Source organism: Polistes dominula, unplaced genomic scaffold, assembly GCF_049000335.1.
Source record: "Polistes dominula isolate Pdom_NZ unplaced genomic scaffold, Pdom_raw_medaka contig_373, whole genome shotgun sequence".
Lineage (NCBI taxonomy): Eukaryota > Metazoa > Arthropoda > Insecta > Hymenoptera > Vespidae > Polistes > Polistes dominula.
Window position 1 is genome coordinate 6,163,302 of NW_028300899.1, and position 24,987 is coordinate 6,188,288.

Sequence of the window (24,987 nt, forward strand, 5' to 3'; positions counted from 1 at the left end):
CTTTCACGAATAATAATGTCTACATAAGCAATTTATATTTACGAAAGAAATTTACTTTTTTTATTTACGATTAATGATTTATAATATATTTATTTAAAAATAAACTTATATGTTTTTAAACAAATTTGTCTTGATACTTTTATAATTAATTTTTGCGAATTAATTTCACTATATCGATACGTCAAAATCATTTTAGGTTTTCTTTGATTTTTATTGGTTAAAATTTTTAGAGATAATCTCGATAATCGAAATTAACTAATCGATTTTTTGAATTCGACTAACTTCAATATTGTAATCGATCTTGAAGTTTTTCTCTCATAGAGAAATATTGAATAGAATTTATTTAATATTAAAATAAACATGAACGTAACGTTTAAATCACGTCAAATTTTGATCACATGTCAACAAAATGCAATCATTCGATTTCCACGAATATACCTGTCAACACAAGAACACGTAATCAAGTAAAAACCATTATGACATAAACATTATTTTTAGAACAACAATAGTTACATTTTATATATTAATTTTTTAGGTTAGTATTTTTACAATTACCTATATTTTTATTGATTATTATTATTATATTTTAGGAAGAAATGGAAACCGACTATTGGTTTAGAAATTCATGCACAAATAGCAACAAATTCAAAATTATTTTCTCCTGCTTCTACAAAATTCCAAAAACCAGTTAATTCAAGTGTATCTTTTTTTGATTGTGCAACTCCAGGAACAATGCCGGTAACATTTTAATTTATTTATATATTTATATATATAAAGATTAATTAACATGATAAATTATTGTAGGTGCTCAATAGAAAATGTGTCGAAGCAGGTGTTACAACAGCTTTAGCGTTATCTTGTACATTAAATGAAATTTCAATCTTTGAAAGGAAACATTACTTTTATCCAGATTTACCAGTACGTTAACTATTTCTTTAATAATAAATATGCTCAAATATATTTGAGTCATTCATAAATCAAAGCAATTAATTATCACAATTTGGATATCACAGTGTCACATTTATTTCTATGCATTTTCTGCATATGTAGGCTGGATATCAAATAACACAGTGTAAACAACCATTGGCTAGTAATGGTGAATTACATTTCTTAGTAGAAAATCCAAAAGTATGTAAAGAACCATATGCAAAAGTTTCAAAAATAAAACAGATACAATTAGAACAAGACAGTGGACGAAGTTTTCACGATGAATCTATTGGAAGGTAAAACAGAAAAGTGATTCTAATAATATTAATTATATTATTATATAATTTACAATATTATGTTTCATTATTGTTCTTTTATAATAATTTTTTCAATTCTAATATCAATATATTGCAGAGTTCATATATATCTGTTATAATAGGAATCTTATTGATTTAAATCGTGCTGGTGTACCATTGATGGAATTAGTTTTTGAACCAGATTTAAATGATGAAGAAGAAGCAGCAGCTGCTGTAAAAGAATTAGTTAATATTTTTCGAATATTGGGTACTTGTTCGTGTAAAATGGAAGGTCTACAATATATATATATATATATATTTATATTAAGCGTTCAAAAGATATTCAGAGACAAAAATCAGTACACATGAAAGTTTGATGATGAATATCTTTTGAATGCTTAATTTAATCGCCAAAACATAAGACACCATTTTTATAGAGCAGTTAATTTCCTACAAAAATTTGTATTGTGCACTTTTTAATAGTCATTTATTGTCGAGTTATAAAATTCATAAGCAAAATTGAGATTTGTCTAAAAATCATCAAATTTAAATCTTCAATATTATTCAAATGGTGAGGTTTACGGAAAAAATATAAGATACCTTTTTTGTAGAGCATTAAATTTCCTACAAAATTCGTCTAGAACAATTTTCTGTACAATCAATAAATAATGAGGTATGAATTTTAATCTATTAGACTGAAAAAAAAATAAAAAACTGCGATGCGAAGGATCTTCCTATTAAAATTAAGAGCTCATATTTGGTGAGAATTGTTTTAAGGTGTCTAGCAACCCATTTTTCCGTGGCACTTGAAAAAAAAAATCATTTTTTTGACCCACCCTAATACATATATTATTTATAAATATAATATTGTAAATATCGATTTTTATAATTGTAATATAATATTGTAGAAGGAGCATTCAGAATCGATGCAAATGTTTCTGTAAGTTCGGATGATAATTTGGGAGTTCGTACAGAATTAAAAAACATTGCACATGCACGTGCTGTTGCTTCTGCCATAAAATACGAGATAAATCGACAGATTTTACTTCTACAGTGTGGGAAGCCAGTTATTAATGAAACTAGAGCTTGGGATAGTGTAAATAAGAAAACAGTTACATTACGAGAAAAAGAGGAAAAACAGGTGTGTCAGTATATTAAATTTTAGTCTTGAAATTTATTAACTTGTAATGTTAATATTTTGTGAACAAATAATTGAATATATTATTTTTAGGATTATCGATTCATGCCTGAAACAGATCTTCTTCCTTTACGAATATGTCTTGAGAATACTAACAATAAATACAACTTGGTAGATGTTGCTACATTAAAAAAACAATTACCTGAACTACCAATTGAAAAACGTAGAAAATTGAAAGAGAAATATAATCTTAAGGAACGTTTAATTTTACAATTAAGTGTTAGTTTTAATATCATTTAGTTTAAACAAAAAAAGAAATGAATTTATAATTAATATAATTTACTTTTATTTTATTTTAGAATGAATTAGAATATTTGGAATTATTTTTCATTGTTATTGAAGGAAACAAAAATCTTGATCCAAACGTAGCAGCAAATTTTATCATAAATACATTACAATTATTTTTAAATTCAAATGAAATCAATTTCGATTATTGGTAAGTTATCTCAATATATTTAAATTTAGTTAAAAATATTAATTGATAATATTTTTTTTTTAGCAAAGATAAAATAGAACATATTTCAGAATTAATTGATTTGTTGCAATCTGAACAAATTAATGTAGCAACAGCAATCAAAGTATTAAAGTATTTAAATGAGAATTTAGACAAAAGTCCTAGTCAGGTAACTTTAATCTTACACATTACAAAAATACTATTTAATTTGTCATTGTGTGAAATAAATACATTTTAAGATATAATTAAATTCTATAAACAACTTAATGTATATTTTTATTATAGCTCGCAAAAGAGAATAATTGGATATTGATAAATGATGAAAATGAACTAGAAATAATATGTAAAAAAATTATTGAAGAAAATCCAAAAATAGCCAAAAAATATGCAATTGGAAAGAAGAAAAAAGAATTTAAAACATTATTAGGAAAAGTAGCTCAAACTACAAATGAACGTGCTAATATGAAAAAAGTAGCATCAATACTAAATCGTTTAATAACTTCCTAAAAAAAAGGTATGCATTTATGAACTTACCTGGTATGTATATAATAGCACAAAGCAGTTTTTGTATTGTTATTTTAATTGCTCATTTTAATTTTAATATATCTTTTTTGATCACACTATTTTATAATGTATATCTTTCTTCTTTCTTTCTTCTTTTAATATATATAAATTACGTGTCACGTTGTTTGTTCGCAATGGACTTCTAAACTACTGAACCGATTTTAATAAAATTTTGCACACTGTGTGCAGTTTCATCCAACTTGAAAGATAGAATAGTTTATATCTCAATTTATAATCGCAATATTATTTTATTGCGAATTATTTGTTTATTAACAAAGAGTTATGATTATCTCTGTTAGTTCGATAAGATTCTAACAGATGGCGGTATAAGATAATTCGTTGACTTAAAGCGTGTATATCGGACTGATACATATATATATATATATGTAACATATATATAAAAGAACTTTCACGATTGCTTTTAAAAAAAGCTACTGTTTTTTTTTTCTAACATTATTTACATATTGAAAATATTATATAAAAAATCACGATAAACTCTTTTTGCACATAATAATTCTCTATATAAATTGTAATATGTCACAAAGTACAAAAAAAATCAAATATAGGAAATAAATAATAATTCTGATATTACAAATTGGAGACTAGAATTATAGATCAGTCTCCCTTTGCAACTATAAACGTGTTGCCAAAATCGTAGTAGGTTTTATTCTTAAATATTTATAATCATTAAATAAAATCTAGACATATCGCATATCATTCAAATAAGTCTTTGTCATTTATATTCATTTCTTATGCCTGAGAACGTGGACATGTCTATTAATTATATCCTGGAAGATAAAAGCAGATGACAATCTTTATCAAATAATTAACAGGTTTTTGTCATAAGAAAAAAAATAATTATAATGCTAACAACTTGAACATTTCAATTAGTCACAAATGATAATGAATTACTCGTAAATTTTTTCTCAGTCATTTTAATCGTTGACAAATTGTTTCTCTAATTTTATAAATACTGATAATAATAATTAAAATGAATAATAATAATAATAATAATAATAATAATATCTAGTTAATTGATTTACTGCACTAATTAAAGATAGCATCTATTTTTTTTCTTATTACTCTCTCCATTCGTAATACTACTAATTAAAAATACGTCATATTAAAATATTAATTCTATGAAAACAATAATAATAATAATTAATATTTGATAAAGATCATCCTGCATATATTGCAAATTGCGATATTAAATCAATTATTATACAGTGATTATAACTATACAATAGAGAATAGTCAGTTTTATACAATAGAATTGAAAACTTTGTTGAATATTATATCAATTATTTAAAAAATAAATTATCAAGTTATAAGATTTTTGAAAATTAATACAATGAGAATAAATAGTACTCTGATGTATATATATATATAAAAAGCAAATGGATCTAAATTTTTAAATTCTTTATCCAATTGTTCAGTTATAATCTATTCTTGTTTTTTTTTTCCATAGATCCTACACATATAAATTTGTATTTATATAAGAAACTTTTTTGATTTTTTTTTGTTGTTTTTTCTTTTTTTTTCTTTCTTTCTTTTTTTCATGTGAACACTTTGAAACTATATAATACAATAAGCACATACATATCACTATTATATAATACAGAGAACATATCTATATACTAAACAGTTACACAAGAGTGTTATTTAATAACAAATTTCATTATGAAATAACTACCTCCCTCCTCCATATATATCTTTTTACAATTGTTTACAATAATAAAATTTAAAAAAAAAAAAAAAAAAAAAAACACAATATCACTTGTACGATATTTTTTTCTTTTTTTTTTTGCTTTTAATTAATTACTTATAAATAATGTAAAAGTCGTATTCATTGACGTGACATTTTTCTTAGTACATAATTTAATTTATTGAATGAATTATTTTTTTTGTAAAATTTTATATAAAGGGGGATCATCTTTTCTTTTCTTTTTTGGCTGTTGTTGTAAAAAAAAAAAATGTCGTGTCTATGAATACGATTTACAAACCTAATTAATCAGATGCAAGATTAATATCTTTTTATTTATTTTTTTTCACGAACGCTACTGCAAAAATATGCTCGACCTATTTGGTATATGTATATATGTATATATATTTAGTAAATTCGTTAAAATTAACAGATTTCCTTTTGTTTTATGGATAAAATTCCACAAATGCTAATATGCATTAATGCACAATGCACCACATATATATTTACTTCAATGAAATATAAGTTAGCATATTTAATTTTATTCAAAAGTGATAATATATTTGCTGCATTATTACTAGATAAGAAGCAGCAAAATAGCCATAAAAAAGTTATCACTCTATGATAATTGAAATACACGTTCGACGAAAAAAAAAAAAAGAACAATCATAATGATAAAAAGATTTTTAAAAATGACAGTCTTTAGAAAAAGGCCACTTGAGGATTACTGTGAAAATATCATTTCCACAGTTTTCTCACATTGTTCTATGTATTTTTTATAAAATGCCATGGCAATTGTAACTTATAGATTTTTTTTTTTCTTCTTCTTCTTCTTCTTCTTTTAAGGACGAATGTCAGAAAGATAATATATATATATATATAAATAGTTAAATTCTACTTTAATATAATGTGTATGTGTAATATGTATATGTATATATGTATTCTGTATTCCCCCCATATAGGGGATATATAGAACGTTTCGCACAAGTTATTATTATATATATTTACAAAATGTGCTTAGAAAGAGTCAACATCACCAGCATGATTAATTAAAATTGTTGTTATAATAAAATGAATTGTTTTTTTAAACAAATATATAGATTGAATAAAGCTCAACCTCTGATCTTGTTCATGTAGTATATTGGCACACTATCATGATTTAAGAAATTTGATTGAAAAAAAAAATGAAAAAAAAAAAAAATAAATAAAAACAAAATTCAATAGAGTAAAAATTCTAAATTTGCTCATGATCAAATTATAAGATGATCGTAGGAATAGGAGCAAGAGACTTCTTCATTATCGTTCTTGGCACAGCCACGCCACAGTAACTGATATATATATATATATATATATACTTATAATAAATTAAGTTTCTAGCACAAGAATAAATTCATCAGTAATGTGATGATACAATATACATTATAAGAATATTAACAATATTATAATGAATATGTTGTACCATTTAAAAGAATTCAATCAATGCAAGAGCAGCAGCACAAATAAAAAAAAAAAAAAGGATTCATGTTGCTTTTAACATGGGAGAAGGAGAGCCCTGAAGTTACTTGGATAATTTACTGATCACTCTGATCAAGGCACCATTTTCATCCTTTAGCCTCTGGTTTTCACATTTTAACTGATCCATTACCTGGAAAAAAAGTTCAATGTGCATATGTCAATAGAAATAATAAGAATATATATATATTATATTATATATATATATATCATTGTCGTTATCATCGTCATCTTCATCATCATCATCATCTCATCATTATTATCATTATAATCATTATCATCATTATTATCATTATCATCATTATCATCATTATTATCATCATCATCATCATCATCATCGTGGATATGGACAAACAATGTTACTATGAATTGTATAAAATAAATTATTATGCATATCACATATTTTAATATAAATTTGGTCAAAATAGCAGGCAACATTGCAACTTAAAATTGTTATTGTAAATGCAATAAATTATTATTGTATGATATAAAAATATTGCTATCACAAATTTTCCAATTTTATATCTAAACTCGCATTATATATATATATATATATATATATATATATATATATATATATATATATATTATATTATATATATTAATAATTAATATAATATAAATTTTAATATAATTTATATTAATATAATATACATATATACATTGCTATATATATAATATATATTATTACATAATATATATATTAAATATATAATAATATATAATAATTTATATATTATTATATATTTTTATAAAAATAATTATAAATTATAATTAATAATTTAATTTTATAATATATTATATTATATTATATTAATTATATTATTAATTAAAAAAATAATTATATTTAATATAATATATTATTAAATATATATATATATATAAGATAACTAATTAATATTATATATATATATAATACATAAATTAGATAACTGTATGTTTCAAATACCTACCTAAATTAATTGACAATTATTATTTAAATTTGCTACTTATGAATGAACAATTTAAACAAAAAATAAAATAAAAAAATAAAAAATATGATTATCATTTTATGTGAAATATTTGAATATGTGTATGTGTATGTATTTGTTAGATAATTTAAATAGTAAGCTAATAATTTAATAATTGATATTATGAGTTTATCTTTTATCCGATAATATTAAACTAACTTTTACAAGGACATGAAGAATACACACTTAATTTTGTCAGAATCGATACTGCTAACTATACACTTTTTTAAAACATTGATTTTATTAATATTTAAAGTGATATTATTTTGTCTTCTTGTTTGTTGCTTTTATCTGAATAATTTCATAGTATTATTATCAAATCCCACAAAGTCATAATTATCGTATTTGCTTAAATGAAAAAGCTGGCGAAATGAAATTGTATACAGCTGAAACATTAAAATTATATTTTAAATAGAATCAAAATTAATTCATATTATTATGAATCTAAATTTTCATAAATCTGTCATAAATAATTAGTTACTTTCATCTGTGCATAAAATATAAGGAATAGTAGAAAATCTACTTTTCAATACTTACTAATAATAAATTAAAAATATGTTATTATAATTTAATCATAAATTATATATGAGATTCTTAATTTGCAATAACATGCATTAATAACACAATTAATATGAAAATGAAAAATGGAATAAATGTATGTCGAAATGATTTCTGTTATTAAATATAAAAATGATGAAAGTATTATATAATTATTATATAAATAATATAAAGGATAGAAAAGCGTTATCACATTATTATAATGCAGTCAAAATGAAAGTTTGATTTTGTTGATATGTCAATTAAATACGTATAATCTTGAAAGAGTTATTATATAGAGAATTTTTGTAAAAAAAAAAAGATGAAGAGATGGATATTCCTAATATTTTTTGTTGGTAAATGTGTTGAAATATAAATGCGTAATTTGGAACTTAAATAGTGGCATCTATTTATTCACAACCGATACAAAAGAGTTACATGTTTGCACCTGTTACTGTCCTTCAAAGTAGTCACCAGCGTTGTGTAGAACCCGTTGCCAGCGTTAGCAGAGCCTGTTCTGTTGATGGTGCGAATGGAGCGGTTTACTGCCATGTCTCATCCAGTGTTACGATACGGCGTAAGAAAGCCTCTCCTTCGCGCTCATAGCGCTCCAAGTGCGTCTGAGCAGCGTCGTAACGCATCCATTTCTGCATTTCTGTCAATTCATGCGGAACCCATCATGGCATTCGCTTCAGAACTGCTCCAGAGATTCGACAGGCAGTAAACCGCTCCATTTGCATCATCAACACAACAGACTCTGCTAACGGTATACTACGCCTTCCACATGGCTGGCAACGGGTTCTACACAACGCTATAGTGGTGACTACTTTGAAGGACAGTAACAGGTGCAAACATGTAACTCTTTTGTATCGGTTGTGAATAAATAGATGCCACTATTTAAGTTCCAACCTACGTAAATAGGATTATCGTGCTAGTGACAATAAACTAAACAAGGTAAATGTTTGCACAAAGCTAAATATATATATATATATAAGTGAGTGAGCAATATCGTTTCAGAGTTTTAATGTTGCAAATCATCAGAACATAAAGTTGTAATTAATGAATTAATTAAAGTTTGTACGTGAAGTACGATGTATGGTTAACGCAAATGCTGTCATGTCCTTTACCTATTTAGTAGTATTGGTGAGTTTGGATACGACGCGGGTAAGTGCCCGATTTTCGGCTTTCAATCTCTCATTTTCAGCTTTGAGCTTTTGTAATTGCTGTAAACAGTGAAACGATTAGCCCGAATCTGATCGTTTGATAAAAGCCCCAGACCACGCAACCAGTACCACATGATTGATCTATTTTATGAATAATATATCCACTAATTTTTTTTTACCACCGTATGGCACAAAGCACATAATGATGGAAATCACGGAATAATAATAGAATCAAAAACGAAAGAAAAATAAGGAACGGTGAAAAAACGAGAAAAAGAGAAAAAAACCGTGCCAATAAAAAATACTTTCACACTATACATGTGTGTGTGATAAAAAACCAAGCATAAATCGTAATAAATCAAATAAAATACAAATGAGGTAAAAAAGCACCGACAAAAAGATGGCCAAAATAAAGAAAAAAAAGCAATGCGCTAAAAGCTTATTTAATTTCTTGAATTAACGATAGAGTTGTTGATTGATAAAAATGCAGATATTTTTTTTTTGCTGCACTCAGCAGTAGTGAAAATCATCAAAACAACGGAAAAAATTTCTTTCGTGCAATCTAAGGAGAGTAACACGTAATTACAGGTATATAAATAATGTAGTTTGAGACGAAAAATCATTTTTTTTTTTTCTATAAACTCGGTCATCACTTACAAATATGAAACTAAAATTATAAGTTAGATGTGATTTCCTTAAAATTTTCTCTTTCAATAATACGATAGAAAAAAAACAACGCGAATATTAAAAATTATAAAAGAAAATATTAATTTAACAATAATCATACCTTTAATTCTTCTTCCATTTCTGATAACTTCCTTTCCATGGCCCTCCTTTCCCTTTTTTCAGCTTCAGATAAAACCGACTTGTTCTGAGAATTTTGTGCCTTATCTAATAAATTTCTAACTTCTTTTAATTGTTCATCTGATCGTTTAAGCTTTTCTCTAAGTCTTTCATTTTCCGCTTGAGATTCCTCGTATAATTTTTTATAGTCAATTTCACCATTTTCCGAAGTCGTTGATTTGATTCTTGCAGAAGCTGAAGATATTTCAGATGATATTGATGATACAGAACCTAGTCTATTCGATCTTCCAGGTCTATCATTTCCAGTCTAAAACAAAATACATAAACATTTTACTAATAAAATCTATATAATTGACTTTTAAATTGAGAAATATAAAAATAATTAAATTAGATATTATTTAAAAAGATCAGTTCTATCATTTATTCTAAGTTCTTACAATATATCCTTCAGAACTGGTTAAACTTTGTAGACTTGCACTTCTAGAACCTAAACTAACATTTGATTTCAATTTGTTTTTATTAAAACTCTCAGCTCTTTGCAACGATGAATGATTGTTTGGACTTAGATTCATATAACTATAACTAGAAGACGGAGTGGAAGAAAGATTCAGTGAACTATTCGATGAATGAGTTGGCAAAATAACTCCGCCATATCCTGAAGATGTTCCACCATATGTTGTGAATGAATTTTGATAATTTAAACTGTTTGTAGAATTAGAATATGGATTTTTTCTAAATGATGATCCAGTATTCTTTGTATTTTTATGTAAAAAACTTGGAGTACCATATGAATTTATATTATTAATACCTAACAAGGTTGCATAACTATTTTGATTCAAAGAAAATAATGTAGGAACACTACGCGGTCTATTTCCAAAAATGGAACTTCCATTTGCAGATGCTTGTGCTCTTAAACCTGCAGCTGTTGTAGGCTTCCCTTGCGTTCTTTTTCTATACGTAGACATTTTCGTAATCAAATCTTATACGTATAATCTAAAATTAGCACGATCACAACATCGTATGCAATATATGACACAAATAAATGTTTTTTTTTTTAAATATTATTACACGAAAACAGTCTACTATTACTGACAGCAAAAGTTTGACTGACGCAAAGAACTGGGTAGTGGAACTCAAGTCATCAGCCAGTTTACTCCACCGTGTTGCTTCTGTGATCTATTTATGGAACACATGCAGATACCCATACTCATGTCAAGGTTGTGTGTTTCTGGTCAACTACACACAGTATTATTTGAGGAGGCTTCGAAAACGTATTATATTGCACAGATATTCTCAGAAATATAATTAGTTACAATTCGTGCTCTAGATTAACAAATGGGATTTTCTATATTGTATCAATATAAATTCAAATAGAAACATTTAATATAATTTTCTACATTTTTCTCTCAAAAATCTTCTCTATTAATAGAATATAATGTATCCATATATTTGTTTGTTGATAAACTTTTAATTACTTTTCTTTTTAAATTGAATAGTAATTATTTAATTTTCTAAAATTGATTTGTTCTATTTTTTATGGTGAGCTTAAATGTCAAAGGTACATCAAGTTTCAAATGTCAATTGTATATTTTTAGAAACACAACCAATGTGCATACTCATACCATTTCCTTTTACAACATCGACTTCAATTTAAGCGTAAACTGTGTGTTTCAATATATATTATTATTTTAAATTGTACTATTTATATATGATATTCTATAAATAAAATACATATATATATATATATAAACTTTTCAATAAAATTTGAAAATTTGAAAAATTCAAAGAAAAATTTAACTGTGTGTATCACATTTATTCCATTAATGGTTATTTAGTTAAAGAATTATATGATATTATGATATATTATAAGAAGAAATAGTTATATAGATACGAGAAAATCTATTTTTATCCAAGCAAACGTAAATTAGAGTTTAATCTTCGCAGAAGCTAATCTAAAAATAGGACAAAGCTTTTCTACAAGGTAGGACATTATTTACAATACTATACACAGCAAATAAAAAATCAATTATATAAATATATTATACAAATATTTATTTATGTACATACCTCACTGTGATTTACTTTAGTATCCTCATAATCACCACCAACAGATATGTCTTGTTTTTCAGGATCTATTTCCTGTACATAAATATATATACATATAAAAAATCATAAGAACACATTAAAACATAATTATAAAAAAGAAAAATTGACATTATATTATTATGCAGATAAATTGTGATCTTTCTTATAAAATACATACTTGTGTATTCATTTTTATAAAATGAATACTTGTTCACTTTTAAATGTATATTTTATTTTTTTTAAATGTTACTAACATCCATATCAACATGAACGACACCCGTAGAACGTCTTTTAGGCCTCCTTCTCCTTTGTATAACTGCTTGTGTTGCTTGTGCATTTCTGCTATCATTCTCTTTATCTTGTTCTATAATACATATATATATATATATAATATTTATATAATTATATAAAAAAAATGTGTATATATTCATTCTAAAGATAGATTGAAAAAACAAACGAGAATTAATCATATCAATGAGAATGTTAAATAAAGTTTTAGATACAAATGTTGTATTAATGATACTCTGTGAGTAATTCACCTTTGTCCTCTGATGGTTTCAATGATCGTCTAAGTGGTAATGTAACAGTAGTTTCTGCAGGACTTGGTGTGATTGTTTCCACAGGTGCCGATGATGGTCTGGGTATACCAGTTCCACCAGATGGTCTTCTCATATAAGTAGACGTAATGTCAGGTGACCTGTTATTTGCATCCTCTAACTGAAACTGAATAATATATTTAAATTTTCAATATTTACAAACAAGTTAATTCTTGTTTATTTATCAAATATTTATTTAATATAGTGCAAAGTAATGGGTGCAAAATAAAGCAGATCGACATGATGGTAAAACAAGTTTAATTTTCTTGATAAGACTTGATAACATCGTAAGTACAAATTATGCAGATATTAGTTATATTTACATCATTTACATACTTTTATTTATATATACAATTCTATCTACTTGAAAATATAGTTAAAGCCAAAGTTTTTTTTGTATGAAAAGTAAAGATATATGATGTACAATTAAAAACAAAAAAAAAGATACCATCTTACAAAAAAAACAAAATTACTTGCTTCTTTCTCATGCATTTTCTACAAAAAAAAAAAAAAAACATCTCTAAATTAAATTCTTTCTTTCCCATGTATAGCTAGAAATTAAATATGTCAGCAGTAAGAAGCACGCATTATTTTTTTCTTTTTTTCTTTTTTTCTTTTTTTCTTTTCTTTCCTTTCATGTATATTTATAAATATACACACATATAATTTTATATAATTAAACATTTATGCAACATAAACTTAAATAAAAATATATATTGCACATGGGATTTGCTGTTTTACTTTTATAAAGCAATAAAGTAATAAATAAAAATAAATAAATATCAATAATAATAATACAAATTTTATTTTCTTTGTGAGTTATAATTCAACATTTTTTAAATGTTATTCATCATAAATAATACGTGAAAGAACAACATGCTTTTTAATCACACTGACACTGCATGTTTTTTTCTGTTTTTTTTTTCCTTTTTTTTTTTTTTTCTTTAACATAGCACATTAAGATTTGCATTATAAAATTATGAATATAATAAAAAAATAATACAAAGTGAGCAAAAGAACAAAAAATAAAACACAAAACAAAAAGAAAAATATTTCAGGCATGTACGCCCACCACACGTACAACTATAAATATAAATTCAATGCATTCGAGAGTTTAGTTTGGAGAAGATTCAATGCAATGTGTGTTTTGCTACCTAGTCTGTCGATATATAATAAGCAAATATATATATAATACTATCAGTCAGTATCTACTATAAGAACAACCAATTAGTTGTACTTCCAACCAATGATATGAAATATCCACGAACACAAATTTTTGCATTGTGAATTTTGAATTGTATATACTTGAAGATTATGGGTATCACCGACCTTGCTTCCATTATCTACCCTGAGTCTCCAAGAAGGTCGCCTTTCAGGCAAATTAGATTCTTCAGAAGGTTTATTCGCAGTCACTGTAGTAGGAGTTGCTGTTGTTATTGTAGCTGTGATTGATGCTGTATTGCTGACAGAAGCTGCAGGCTGGTCGGTTTAATAAAAAAATATGAATAAACTCATATATGTTGAATTTGGTTATGCAGAAGCTATCGACGCATACATGTAGAGTAGTATGATGTAAAAATGAAGAAATTTATTATCTAAACTGTGTCAGTCAAATTTATTTTCATTCTAAATTTAAAAAAAAAGGGGGGAACTAGAAAAGCGTCTATATATACGAGGTGTGTCCCAAAAGTATCCGACCTACCTCCATATTTCTCCTCCGAAGTTACTCTTCGTCGTTTGGCTTATGACATCCTTCAAAGTAGTCTCCATTTGATTGAATAACACGCTCCCAACACCCTTTCCACTTTTTGAAAACAGTCCTGGTACTCGTTTTTCGGAATCGTTTTTAAAGCGTTCGTCACATTAGTTTCAATCGTTTGCACATCGTCAAATCGGTGTCCTTTAAAGGACATTTTCAATTTTGGAAACAGCCAAAAGTCGCAGAGAGCTGTGTCGGGACTGTACGGAGGCTGACGAAGCTGTACAACACGATGTTTACTTAAATATTGCTGCACGAGGTTCGATGCATGTGCTGGCGCGTTATCGCAAATCTGCAAATCTTCAGATAAAATCCTCCAAACACTACTTTTCGCTATTCCAAGGTCATTTTCTAGTTCTTGCACAGTCAATCGACGATCTTCATTGATTGCAAGTCGTACACGTTCGATGTTATCGTTTGTTTTTGCTGTCGAAGGTCGCCCAGAGCATGGGTCACTATCAACAGATGTGCGGCCATCTTTGAACCGTTTATACCACTCTTTTATTTGCGTATTGCCTATACACTTGTTTCCAAATGCTGTCTTCATCATTTCGATAGTCTCTGCACAACTCTTTCCCAGTTTAAAGCAAAATTTAATACAAATTCGTTGCTGCAATTGCAGCAAAATGTGACGAACGCTTTAAAGGCGATACGGAAAAACGAGTACCAGGACTGCTTTCAAAAGTGGAAAGGGCGTTGGGAGCGTGTTATTCAATCAAATGGAAACTACTTTGAAGGATGTCATAAGCCAAACGACGAAGAGTAACTTCGGGGGAGAAATATATATATATATATTAGGGTGGGTCAAAAAAATGATTTTTTTTTTTAAGTGCCACAGAAAAATGGGTTGCTAGACACCTTAAAACAATTCTCACCAAATATGAGCTTTTAATTTTAATAGGAAGATCCTTCGCATCGCAGTTTTTTATTTTTTTTTCAGTTCAATAGATTAAAATTCATACCTCATTATTTATTGATTGTACAGAAAAATGTTCTAGACGAATTTTGTAGGAAATTTAATGCTCTACAAAAAAGGTATCTTATACTTTTTCCGTAAACCTCACCATTTGAATGATATTGAAGATTTAAATTTGATGATTTTTAGACAAATTTCATTTTTGTTTATGAAATTTATAACTCGACAATAAATGACTATTAAAAAGTGCACAATACAAATTTTTGTAGAAAAAAACTGCGATGCGGAGGATCTTCCTATTAAAATTAAGAGCTCATATTGGGTGAGAATTCTTTTAAGGTGTCTAGGAACCCATTTTTGCGTGGCACTTGAAAAAAAAAAAATAAGTCATTTTTTTGACCCACCCTAATATATATATATATATATATATATATATATATATATATATATATCAGTATTTGTCATTCAAAAAGCTATTGATGGTTTCTTTTTATGAACTTAGCAAAGGAGCATTACTATGTTAACAATGCAAAATGATATATAAAAAAGACGAACTTCTTCAGGAAACTATAAATTTGATCATTTCTCTTCTTTCATATTTTTTTTCATACGATACAAATATAATATTATTACTATATATATATAAATAAGGATGTTATCGTTACCTGTGGAGAAGGCGTTGTTAAACTAGACACTTCGTTGTTTTGTTGTTTTTTCTTGACAAGTTGTTCAGCACTCTTGATTTCATCTAATGTTACTCCCTGAGTTGAACGTCGAGTTTCTCTTACTCTCTTTGCATGTGCCTTTCTTTGTGTTTCACTTTCTTCATCTCGTACTGGTGGGACAAAAGATCTGAAGAGAAAGAAAAATATGCATGATATAACATATATATATACCAAAATATTAACTAAAATAATAGTCAAATATTCATTTATTTACTACTATCCTCTGTTCCAAATTATGGCATACATTTTTATCAATTTTATTTCATTATTTTTTACTTTAACATTACAAAAAGTTATCTTTCAGGAATAATAAAAAAATATAATATATAATTTAGAGCAAAGTTAGTATTTAGTTGTACATAACATATAATTTAAAATTATTGTGATATTTATATAATAATAATAATAATAATAATAATAATAATAATAATAATAATAATAATAATAATAATAATAATAGTACTGTATCATAAAGATTACATAATTTTGATAATCATTTAAGCATTGTTTTGAAAATAATGTGCAAGCAATCATAGTGTCCGTGTATAAATCTAAAATATAATGTTTGCTCCCATTGCAAAATTTGTCGATGATAAAGAATTTCTGTTGCTGTAAATCAATACCTAATTTTTGTAAGAATCTTATTTTTTAAATGACTTTTATAAATATCTAAATTTATGGTGAAGTATGTATAAATATAAGAGACATGAAAGACAAGGTATCACAAAAAAGAACAAACAAACAATCAAACGATACATTGTCAATTGACAGGAAAAAAACTGACTAATAAGTTCATTTGTTAATAAACTGAAACAAATATAATATGGGATTTTTTTTTAGATCTTGATTCCTATACCAAGAGATACTTTTCAAAATACATCATGTCCACACTGTATTTCTGTTAATCAAAATTTGACACATTACTTACTTTAATCAGTCATCATCTTACATCTATTTATTGCAATGTTTCTAAATTCTTTTTGCAAATAATATAAAAATAATTATATATATAGACGAGAAAAAATATATATCTATATATATGTATATATATATATAATGCAACTGAAAAAGCTAATCACACTGCAAAGCAAAGGTCCATGCTATTGTCAGTAAATTAATCTTGTGCGTATAGACATCTTAAGATACGCAAGGTCACATTTCTCCAGAGAATTCCTCTCAGGTCAAACATTAGGTACCCACTTGAAGAAATTCTTGAAGATATTTCCTGGACTTAGCTTGCTCCCTCCAGGTGTGGTGGGAGTTCCAGATACTGGTACAGTATTGTTTGGACTCGATAGAAGTGTAGATGTAGCTTCCATTGGTTGAACACTACCCAGTCATATTAAATGATATTATAATGCATGACGCGAGCATTATTATAATTTCAATCACGATAACTTAATTCCAGTTGTTCCAATATGATATAGATATATATATATAACCGTATTATTACATTAAGAAATTTTGTTTCTATGAAAAATTTCTTATATTTCTCTTATAATTAAATCATATTCTTCATCTATTCGAAAACTATTTTTCTTTTTTTTGCTTGTTGCTATTGCATCTGGCGTTAATCTAAGAACAAAAAATTAATTACCTGCGTATCTGATTCAGAGGTACAGGACTAGTAGCAATTGTCGTCGTCATTGTGTTGGCAGTTGTAGTGGTTGTAGTTGGCAGTGCACTTAGTGGTGATGTTTTAGATACAGATGTTGGTGAAAGTGTATTGCTTCCCTGTGGCGTTCTTGATAATTCCAAATTTAATTTGATTTCTTTTCTTCTAAACCCAAAATAAAAAGACAATGTAGAATGAAATATAATAATAACAAAATAAAATGATTCTAATTATTGTAAAATATGACTAAAAAAAATGAATTCTCAATTTAAATAATAATTATAAAATGATCTTCGTATTTTTTATAATTTATGTGTTGTTCAATTGTAATTAATTAATCTTTAATAGATGTTTCATATTATTTTTAAGAGAAAGAGAATTATAAAGCAAAGAAATTATTGAAACCATCACCAAGCACAAAAAAAAAGCATAATAATAATAATAATAATAATTTTAAATATACAAATTCTCAAATACACATATACAAGTATTTATGGTGCCGTATAGAAAAATGAAAAATGTGCATTAATAATATCAAAAAATAAAAGTAATTTATATACTAAATTATTATTAATCATTTAATTTATTATTATGTTTATCATACTGTATTATATTATGTAAGTATTATGAGTAAGTGTACACATTATGTATCATAACACACAATGTGGTTTAAAAAGATATCAAGAATTTTGTTTTTTTGATTTGATTATCTTATTTGTGATGTGATATATATATATTTAATTATGAAAATTAATGATGAAACATGCACTTGTACCTGTGTGTTTCGCGCAGAGATGCAGAACGTGTTGTAGCATTGGTATGAGTGGGAGAAACTGCGTTACAACGATGGAGAGTAGGGCAGGAAGATGCCTTGATACGAGCGTGTAATGCCAAGTACTGCTCATAGAACCTGCATAACATGCATCGTGCCATGCATATTGCTACACTAATTGTCTACATACAAGATACACCACTAAAAACAAAACATTTACAAAATTTTTAATGCTTTTGAATGTAAATTAATTTTCTAACGATGATCGATCCATTTGACACAATCTATGAAAATCATCTATTATAAATAAATTATTCAAAAGCAATAAAAAAAATACTTAAATGTTACATTTCAAGTGGAGTATCTTGTATATTGAACACTGATTAAGATAAGTATAAAATTGAAATTATGTTAAAAAAAATATTAATCATATATAAAGTAAAGACTCTTCTGAAGTAATATTCTATATGAATAATTAATATTTTCACATTGAGATTTTAGAATAAATTATTTGTAACTTTATCAAATTAAAATACAAAATTGTATTTGTAATCTGCTAGTTTGAATTGTTTAATCTCTATGTGCAGTACAATACTCCGTATATGAATATATTAGATGTTGGGAATTTACATATAAGCATAAGTTGACATTAGAGCATAATTCTACAACATACTTTGCATAAATGAACATAAGCATGTTAACATAGACTTTATAAATGGACAACCAGAGGAGCCTTCAAATAACAAAAAAGCATAAACGCAGATCACACAATGTTACATATATGAAGCTAGTAAAAAATAGGCAATATAAAAAAAAAATAATATATATATATATATATATTAATGAACTTACTTTTCATCTGTCTCAAAACTGTGTGTTCTTCTTAATACTACCTCCGGTTCTGTCGGGAGTTTATTTGGTGAATTCAGCAACTTAGTACTTTTGTCCTTATCTTCAAGTTCTAATAAATATTTTATATTTATTATTAAAAATCATATGATAGATTTATACTTAATCGAATAATTAATTAATTACCTTCTACATTTTGTATCCTATTTCGGAAAGAACCGGAACGCCTCCAGGATGGAATAACTCCTTCTTCATTATTATCAGTTTGTTGCTTAGGGGGCAATACTGGAGCCTGATAAAAAATATATACAAATTAATAAAACATTATAATATTTGTTTCTAATTATATATTATAGATATCTTTGTTATTTTAAAACTTACTTGATTAGGAACTTTATTAATTTCGATAGGAGATAGTGGAGAGTGAGTTGTAGTTTCCTCTTTGTTTACTCTATTTTTCTTCTCTACAAAATAAAGTAGAATAAAATTAAAAAAAAAAATGTATATCATCCATATTTATTATCGATGTTATCAGTCATACCTAATTTTTAATTTATTCTGTCATGTATTAAATATAACATGAACTTTATCATGATATTAAAATTTCCTTTAATATGAAACATTTTATTTAGGAGTGAGTATGTACAATTTGTACATACGCTATTACTATTAAAATATTAAAAATACTGTGTCTTACAGACAAAACTTACCATCATCTGTAAGACATGTGGAATGGTTTGATTGGTTAGACTTATCAGACTGATTGGAGCAGGTGGAAGAGCGTGATTCTGAGCTAGTTTCAGAAACAACTTCGCCATCACTCTCTTCCATATCTATTTCTCTTGTTGCTTCTATCCACGCAGCAATGTTAGAAGAATTGCAATATTAAGATAGGTAAATAATCCTTATAAAAACAAACTATATATTGAATGTTCATTTTATCTATTATCTATTTCTCTATTATTTTTTAAAAATCTTTTTCTAATGTTATTATACTTTTATATCAAACTAAATTCATTCCTAATAATAATTAAAAAAATCTTACCGACGTCGCTATTCGTTCCAGTACTAGAATCATCTTTATCAGATTGAATCTCCACTTCCACTTTTTTAACTTTATTTGGTGTTTCCTCTTCTAAAATTTCGGGACTCTCTTGCGTCGTTACAGTACTATCAGTACTAGTTGAAATACTATACAAATTTTAACAAATATAAGGTTTCTGCATACAATGTACACATACTTATTTAATAACTATATCTTATAATACAAATGAATGTATATACAAACCGTTTCTTTGGTATAGAAGGTTGCTTTTTATTAATTATTTGTGGATGATCTTTCATTATAGTTGATTGTTTTTGTTTTAATTCTTCTAAATCTTTTAGAATATCCGCATCAGCAACATCAAAAGCAGTTTGTCCCTAATAAAGTAAATATTACTATAAATACAATCAAATTAGTATTTACAAATACAACTAATTACTACATACTGCATAATTTTTGATATCCATATCACAAAAGTTATCCACAAGTAGTTTACAAGCTTCTAATTGACCCCAATGAGCTGCGCCATGTAAGGGTGTCCAACCATCAAAATCTTGCATATTGACATCACATCGAGCCTGAAGGAGAATACTAAAACAATAATTTTGAAGTATAATTATTAAAAACAAGATAATATATTCCATTTTATGTATTGAATCTATACTTGACATAAAGCGATATTTAGAATTGTTTTTCATCATAATGCATGATACTTTACTTCATAACTTTGATGTAGCCTTTAGCAGCAGCAACATGAAGTGCCGTGGCTCCTGTTCTAGGATGCATTGAATCTTTGCCTGGTGCTCCTGATCTCCAAGCTCTTGCATCGTTTAACATTGACCTTTCTTCTTCACTTCTGGCTTGATCGCAATCTATACCTAAAGTAGATAAAGCAGTAGAAATAATATTTCAAAAGTTATTTGGCATTAGTTTCTACAAATATATAAGAACAAACCTGCTTTATTTATATGTTGCTGTAGCATATCCTCCATCTCAACCTTTTCTGCAATATCAAGGGCCAATTCGCCATCATTGTTAACTGCTGCCAAATTGCACCCTTGTTCTATCAAGTATCTAGATTAAATGATAGTATTATATATAAAATACAGTATTAATTAATGACAAGATTTACCTTTCAAAAATAATTTAATATATATAACTACTGACTTGGCTATTGATATGAAGCCACAAGATGCTGTAGCATGTAAAGGAGTCCATCCTTCGTTATCTCCACGATTTATATCTGCTCCTTGTTCTACCAAAAATTCTACCATATCCAGGTCGTCGTCGATACATGCCTATGATCAAAATCTACATTATAAATTTATTCTTTTATTTTTCTTATTATAAACTCACAATTCTTATATATGTAATCGATTGCTTTGATATATTTAAATAAAAATAGGTCAATGCAATGAAATACATTTCTAAAAAATCTTATTGATATTATAAATATAATAAAATGATATCGTTATAATAATTTTTATGTAAAGAAATATTTGTACATAACAGGTTCCATCCAGGTCTTGTCAAAGAAACTATTTATTACAACACTGCTAAAGACAGAGGATATAAGCAGAACACGAATGGTGAGGGCTGCGACTTCTAACAGAGAACTATAAATAGCATTTAATGCCTGATGTACTCTCATATGCTATTTTCGCAAATCTATGAAATGCCTAAACTTCCTTATAGAAACCATAAATAAAAGTAAACATTCCTGTAATTCTTACGTATTCTGCAGTTCAATTTTTTATAACTAAACTCAAAATTTCATACATATAAATATATAAATACATAATATACTAAATAAAAATCTTAAGAGTATATAAATATATTTTTTAAAATATACATATCCACACAGTCCAAAATTTGCAAAAATAAAATTTGAATTTCTTGAATAATATATTAATATAATATTTCCTTAAATGTAATTATTTTTTTATCTTTGATAAAATGAATTAGAATTTTGAAGAGTGTCTCATATAAACTCATAGAGTAGTATGAACGTCTTTTACAAAGTTATTTTTAGTCTCATCCTAATTTAAATCTATTTCAGAATTCTTAATCGATGTGGTTCTGTTACAGAGATTTCTTTTTTTAAAATTCAATAGTACCAAAATTAAAGTTTTAAATGAACCAACTAGAAATACAATTTTTGTAATTCAATAACTTTATTATTTTTTAAATTGTTTATTTTTTCTTACAAAAAAATAAGTTTTATATTTTCAACAAATATTTTAACCGTCAAAAAACTGTTGAGTAATGTATCAGTAAATATATATATATGATAAAAATAAATCATGAAAATTACTTGTAATTATATATAATAATTAATATTATTGCCAAATAGAAGAATATTAGATGATACCTAAAAAAAAACTACGTAAGATTGAACGTCATACGATCATTGCCATGGAGAATTTGATTCCGGTAGATAGAGATGAGATAATCTTTCAAATTCTTTCCACGTTTTACCGCCGTCGCTGTATAGAACTAAAGAAAGGCTATCATTCATAACATAAACAACATTCAAAAAAAAGATACGAAGTAAAATAAAGGAACTAACGAAAATATTCTTTCATGAATTATCCCATAAACAAAAATATAAATAATGACAATAAAATTTAAAGATTCATTCGTAATTATACTCGAACAGTTGAAACTATCAGCAGCCATTTTGCACGCAATGTTACATTACATTCAACAGTGAATAGAGAAAGAAAGAAAGACAGAGAGAGAGAGAGAGAGAGAGAGAGAGAGAGAGAGAGAGGATAGACAGATAGATAAATAGATAGATAGATAGATAGATAGATAGATAGATAGATAGATAGATAGATAGATAGATAGATAGATAGATAGAGATAAATAGATAGATAGAGGGCGGTAAGACGAAGATGAAATCCAAGAACGAAAAAGAATGAGAACGTAAAATTAACATTTATTTTTTTTTATTTTTTAAGTCAATCCTATCAAAAAAAAAATAAAAAATCTTGACCAAAAGGTTCAGGTTGACGTGAAACGTAAACAAAACAGAAATGATAAAATTAGACAGAGAATAAGAAGATGTATCTTTTTACCTGGTGCAACGCCGTGAGACCATCAACGTTTCCGGTGTTGATGTCCGCCCCCTTTTTGGAGTAAACGTACAACCTCCTCCTTGTCGCCTGCCGCACATGCCGCCAAAAAGACACAATCATCGGAAAATTTGATCTTTCTTGCTACCTGACGCGGTTGGGCCGGTTCCCGATTAGTTTCAGATTGTTCCCAACGTTTGAGCTGTTCGGCTCTTTTAAATAGAGCCGAGCTCGAACGAGTCTCGAGAGACATCGCCTCGGAACACGCACAATCGAGCTCGACAACCTTATAACCACTGCGCGTTGGTCTCTTTGCCTCCTTCCACTTCTGTCTCTATATCTATATCTCTATCTCTATTTTTCTTCCTTTCCTTCTTTCTATCTCTCTCTTGTCTCCTTCTATCTGTTACTCTCAATCCTCCTCGTTCAATCTATCTTTTTTTCTTCTTTTCCTCTCTATCTGTCTATCTGTCTGCCTGTCTGTCTCTCTGTCTCGTTCTCCCTTTCTCTCTCTTTCTCTCTCTCTCTCTCTTTCTTTTTATCTCTGTCTCTCTTTTTTTTTTCTTGTCTCTTCTCTTCCCTTCTTTCCCTTCACTCCCTCTTGGACAATGTTCCGGATCTTCCACTTGGCGATATCACTTCACTTGGATTCACTAGGCCCAACTCAAGACGCTGAAAGAAGCGTCCACTGTTTCTTGCCCCCATATACGAAGAACTAATCGCAATCCGTGCGCGTCACCGTACGAAAGATCACTCATGAAATAACGTAAGTGGCTACAAGCGGAGGGAGCGGTCGGTGGTAAGACAGCGCTCGGCCACGGGACGGATAAATTCGCTATTCTTGGTCCGCTACCGATACCCGAATCCGTCTTATAGAGAACGACCCGCGATATTGCCAACCTCTTGTTCTTTACTTCCCTGAACCCTATAGACGTTCAGTGAAACCAAACTTTTATAACTTAATGTAAGAGAGAACACACAAAACTTGTCGACACGTACGCTAATGACAACGGTATTGTTCGCACCCTCTGTCGTCAAATTTCATAGAAATATTTGAAATTTTCCCGCCGTTAGAATTTTGAAAAAGAAAAAGAGGAAAAAAATATATTAATTCAACGATTTTCTATTTTTTTTCTATTTAACTCTTTGAATAGAAAAACCGTATACATATGTACACCCTATATATACAGGCCTATTAATGTTTACAAAAGACGTACATATATATATCAATATATATATATATATATATATATATATATGTACTTATATGTCTATCAATATATACGAAAAGCGTATATATACGACCTATAAATTTTTCTTGCTATAACACATTTACTGTTTGACTAAACTAATAGCTGAATATCGTCAATTGTTTCAAATT

General features: G+C 27.1%; 2 protein-coding genes across 3 annotated transcripts; one reads left to right on the forward strand and one right to left on the reverse strand.

The window, feature by feature from the left end:
* Positions 1-279: 279 nt before the first annotated feature.
* On the forward strand, positions 280-6,357 carry GatB (glutamyl-tRNA(Gln) amidotransferase subunit B, mitochondrial). 2 transcript variants are annotated; one of them, XM_089177790.1, is made up of 10 exons: positions 280-456; positions 591-738; positions 805-918; positions 1,051-1,223; positions 1,367-1,515; positions 2,132-2,364; positions 2,455-2,640; positions 2,721-2,857; positions 2,921-3,044; positions 3,161-6,357. In XM_089177790.1, the coding sequence occupies exons 1-10, from the start codon at positions 410-412 to the stop codon at positions 3,380-3,382; spliced, it is 1,533 nt and encodes a 510-aa protein (XP_089033916.1). In that variant the 5' UTR covers positions 280-409; the 3' UTR covers positions 3,383-6,357. The 2 variants fall into 2 exon arrangements, with proteins under 2 accessions (XP_089033916.1, XP_015184781.1); XM_015329295.2 differs by having other exon boundaries at positions 281-464.
* On the reverse strand, positions 5,458-24,620 carry Mbs (Myosin binding subunit). Its single transcript, XM_089177738.1, is given in 22 exon segments — positions 5,458-6,786; positions 10,151-10,474; positions 12,235-12,306; positions 12,507-12,616; positions 12,792-12,975; positions 14,178-14,327; positions 16,189-16,375; positions 17,449-17,577; positions 17,846-18,028; positions 18,639-18,773; positions 19,488-19,596; positions 19,671-19,776; positions 19,866-19,948; positions 20,195-20,335; positions 20,530-20,675; positions 20,773-20,906; positions 20,976-21,120; positions 21,248-21,407; positions 21,485-21,603; positions 21,697-21,827; positions 23,610-23,663; positions 23,665-24,620. Coding segments are annotated over 22 exon segments (3,084 nt in total). The 5' UTR covers positions 23,860-24,620; the 3' UTR covers positions 5,458-6,699.
* Between the last annotated feature and the right edge of the window lie 367 nt (positions 24,621-24,987).

What these genes read in the sequence shown, in the direction of transcription:
- GatB (XM_015329295.2), top strand. Translation starts at nt 361, where the DNA reads ATGAACGTAACGTTTAAATCACGTCAAATTTTGATCACATGTCAACAA. An exon ending in CACGATGAATCTATTGGAAG is followed by an intron (nt 1,224 to 1,366) that starts GTAAAACAGAAA and finishes CTGTTATAATAG; the next exon opens with GAATCTTATTGATTTAAATC. An exon ending in TAGACAAAAGTCCTAGTCAG is followed by an intron (nt 3,045 to 3,160) that starts GTAACTTTAATC and finishes TTTTTATTATAG; the next exon opens with CTCGCAAAAGAGAATAATTG.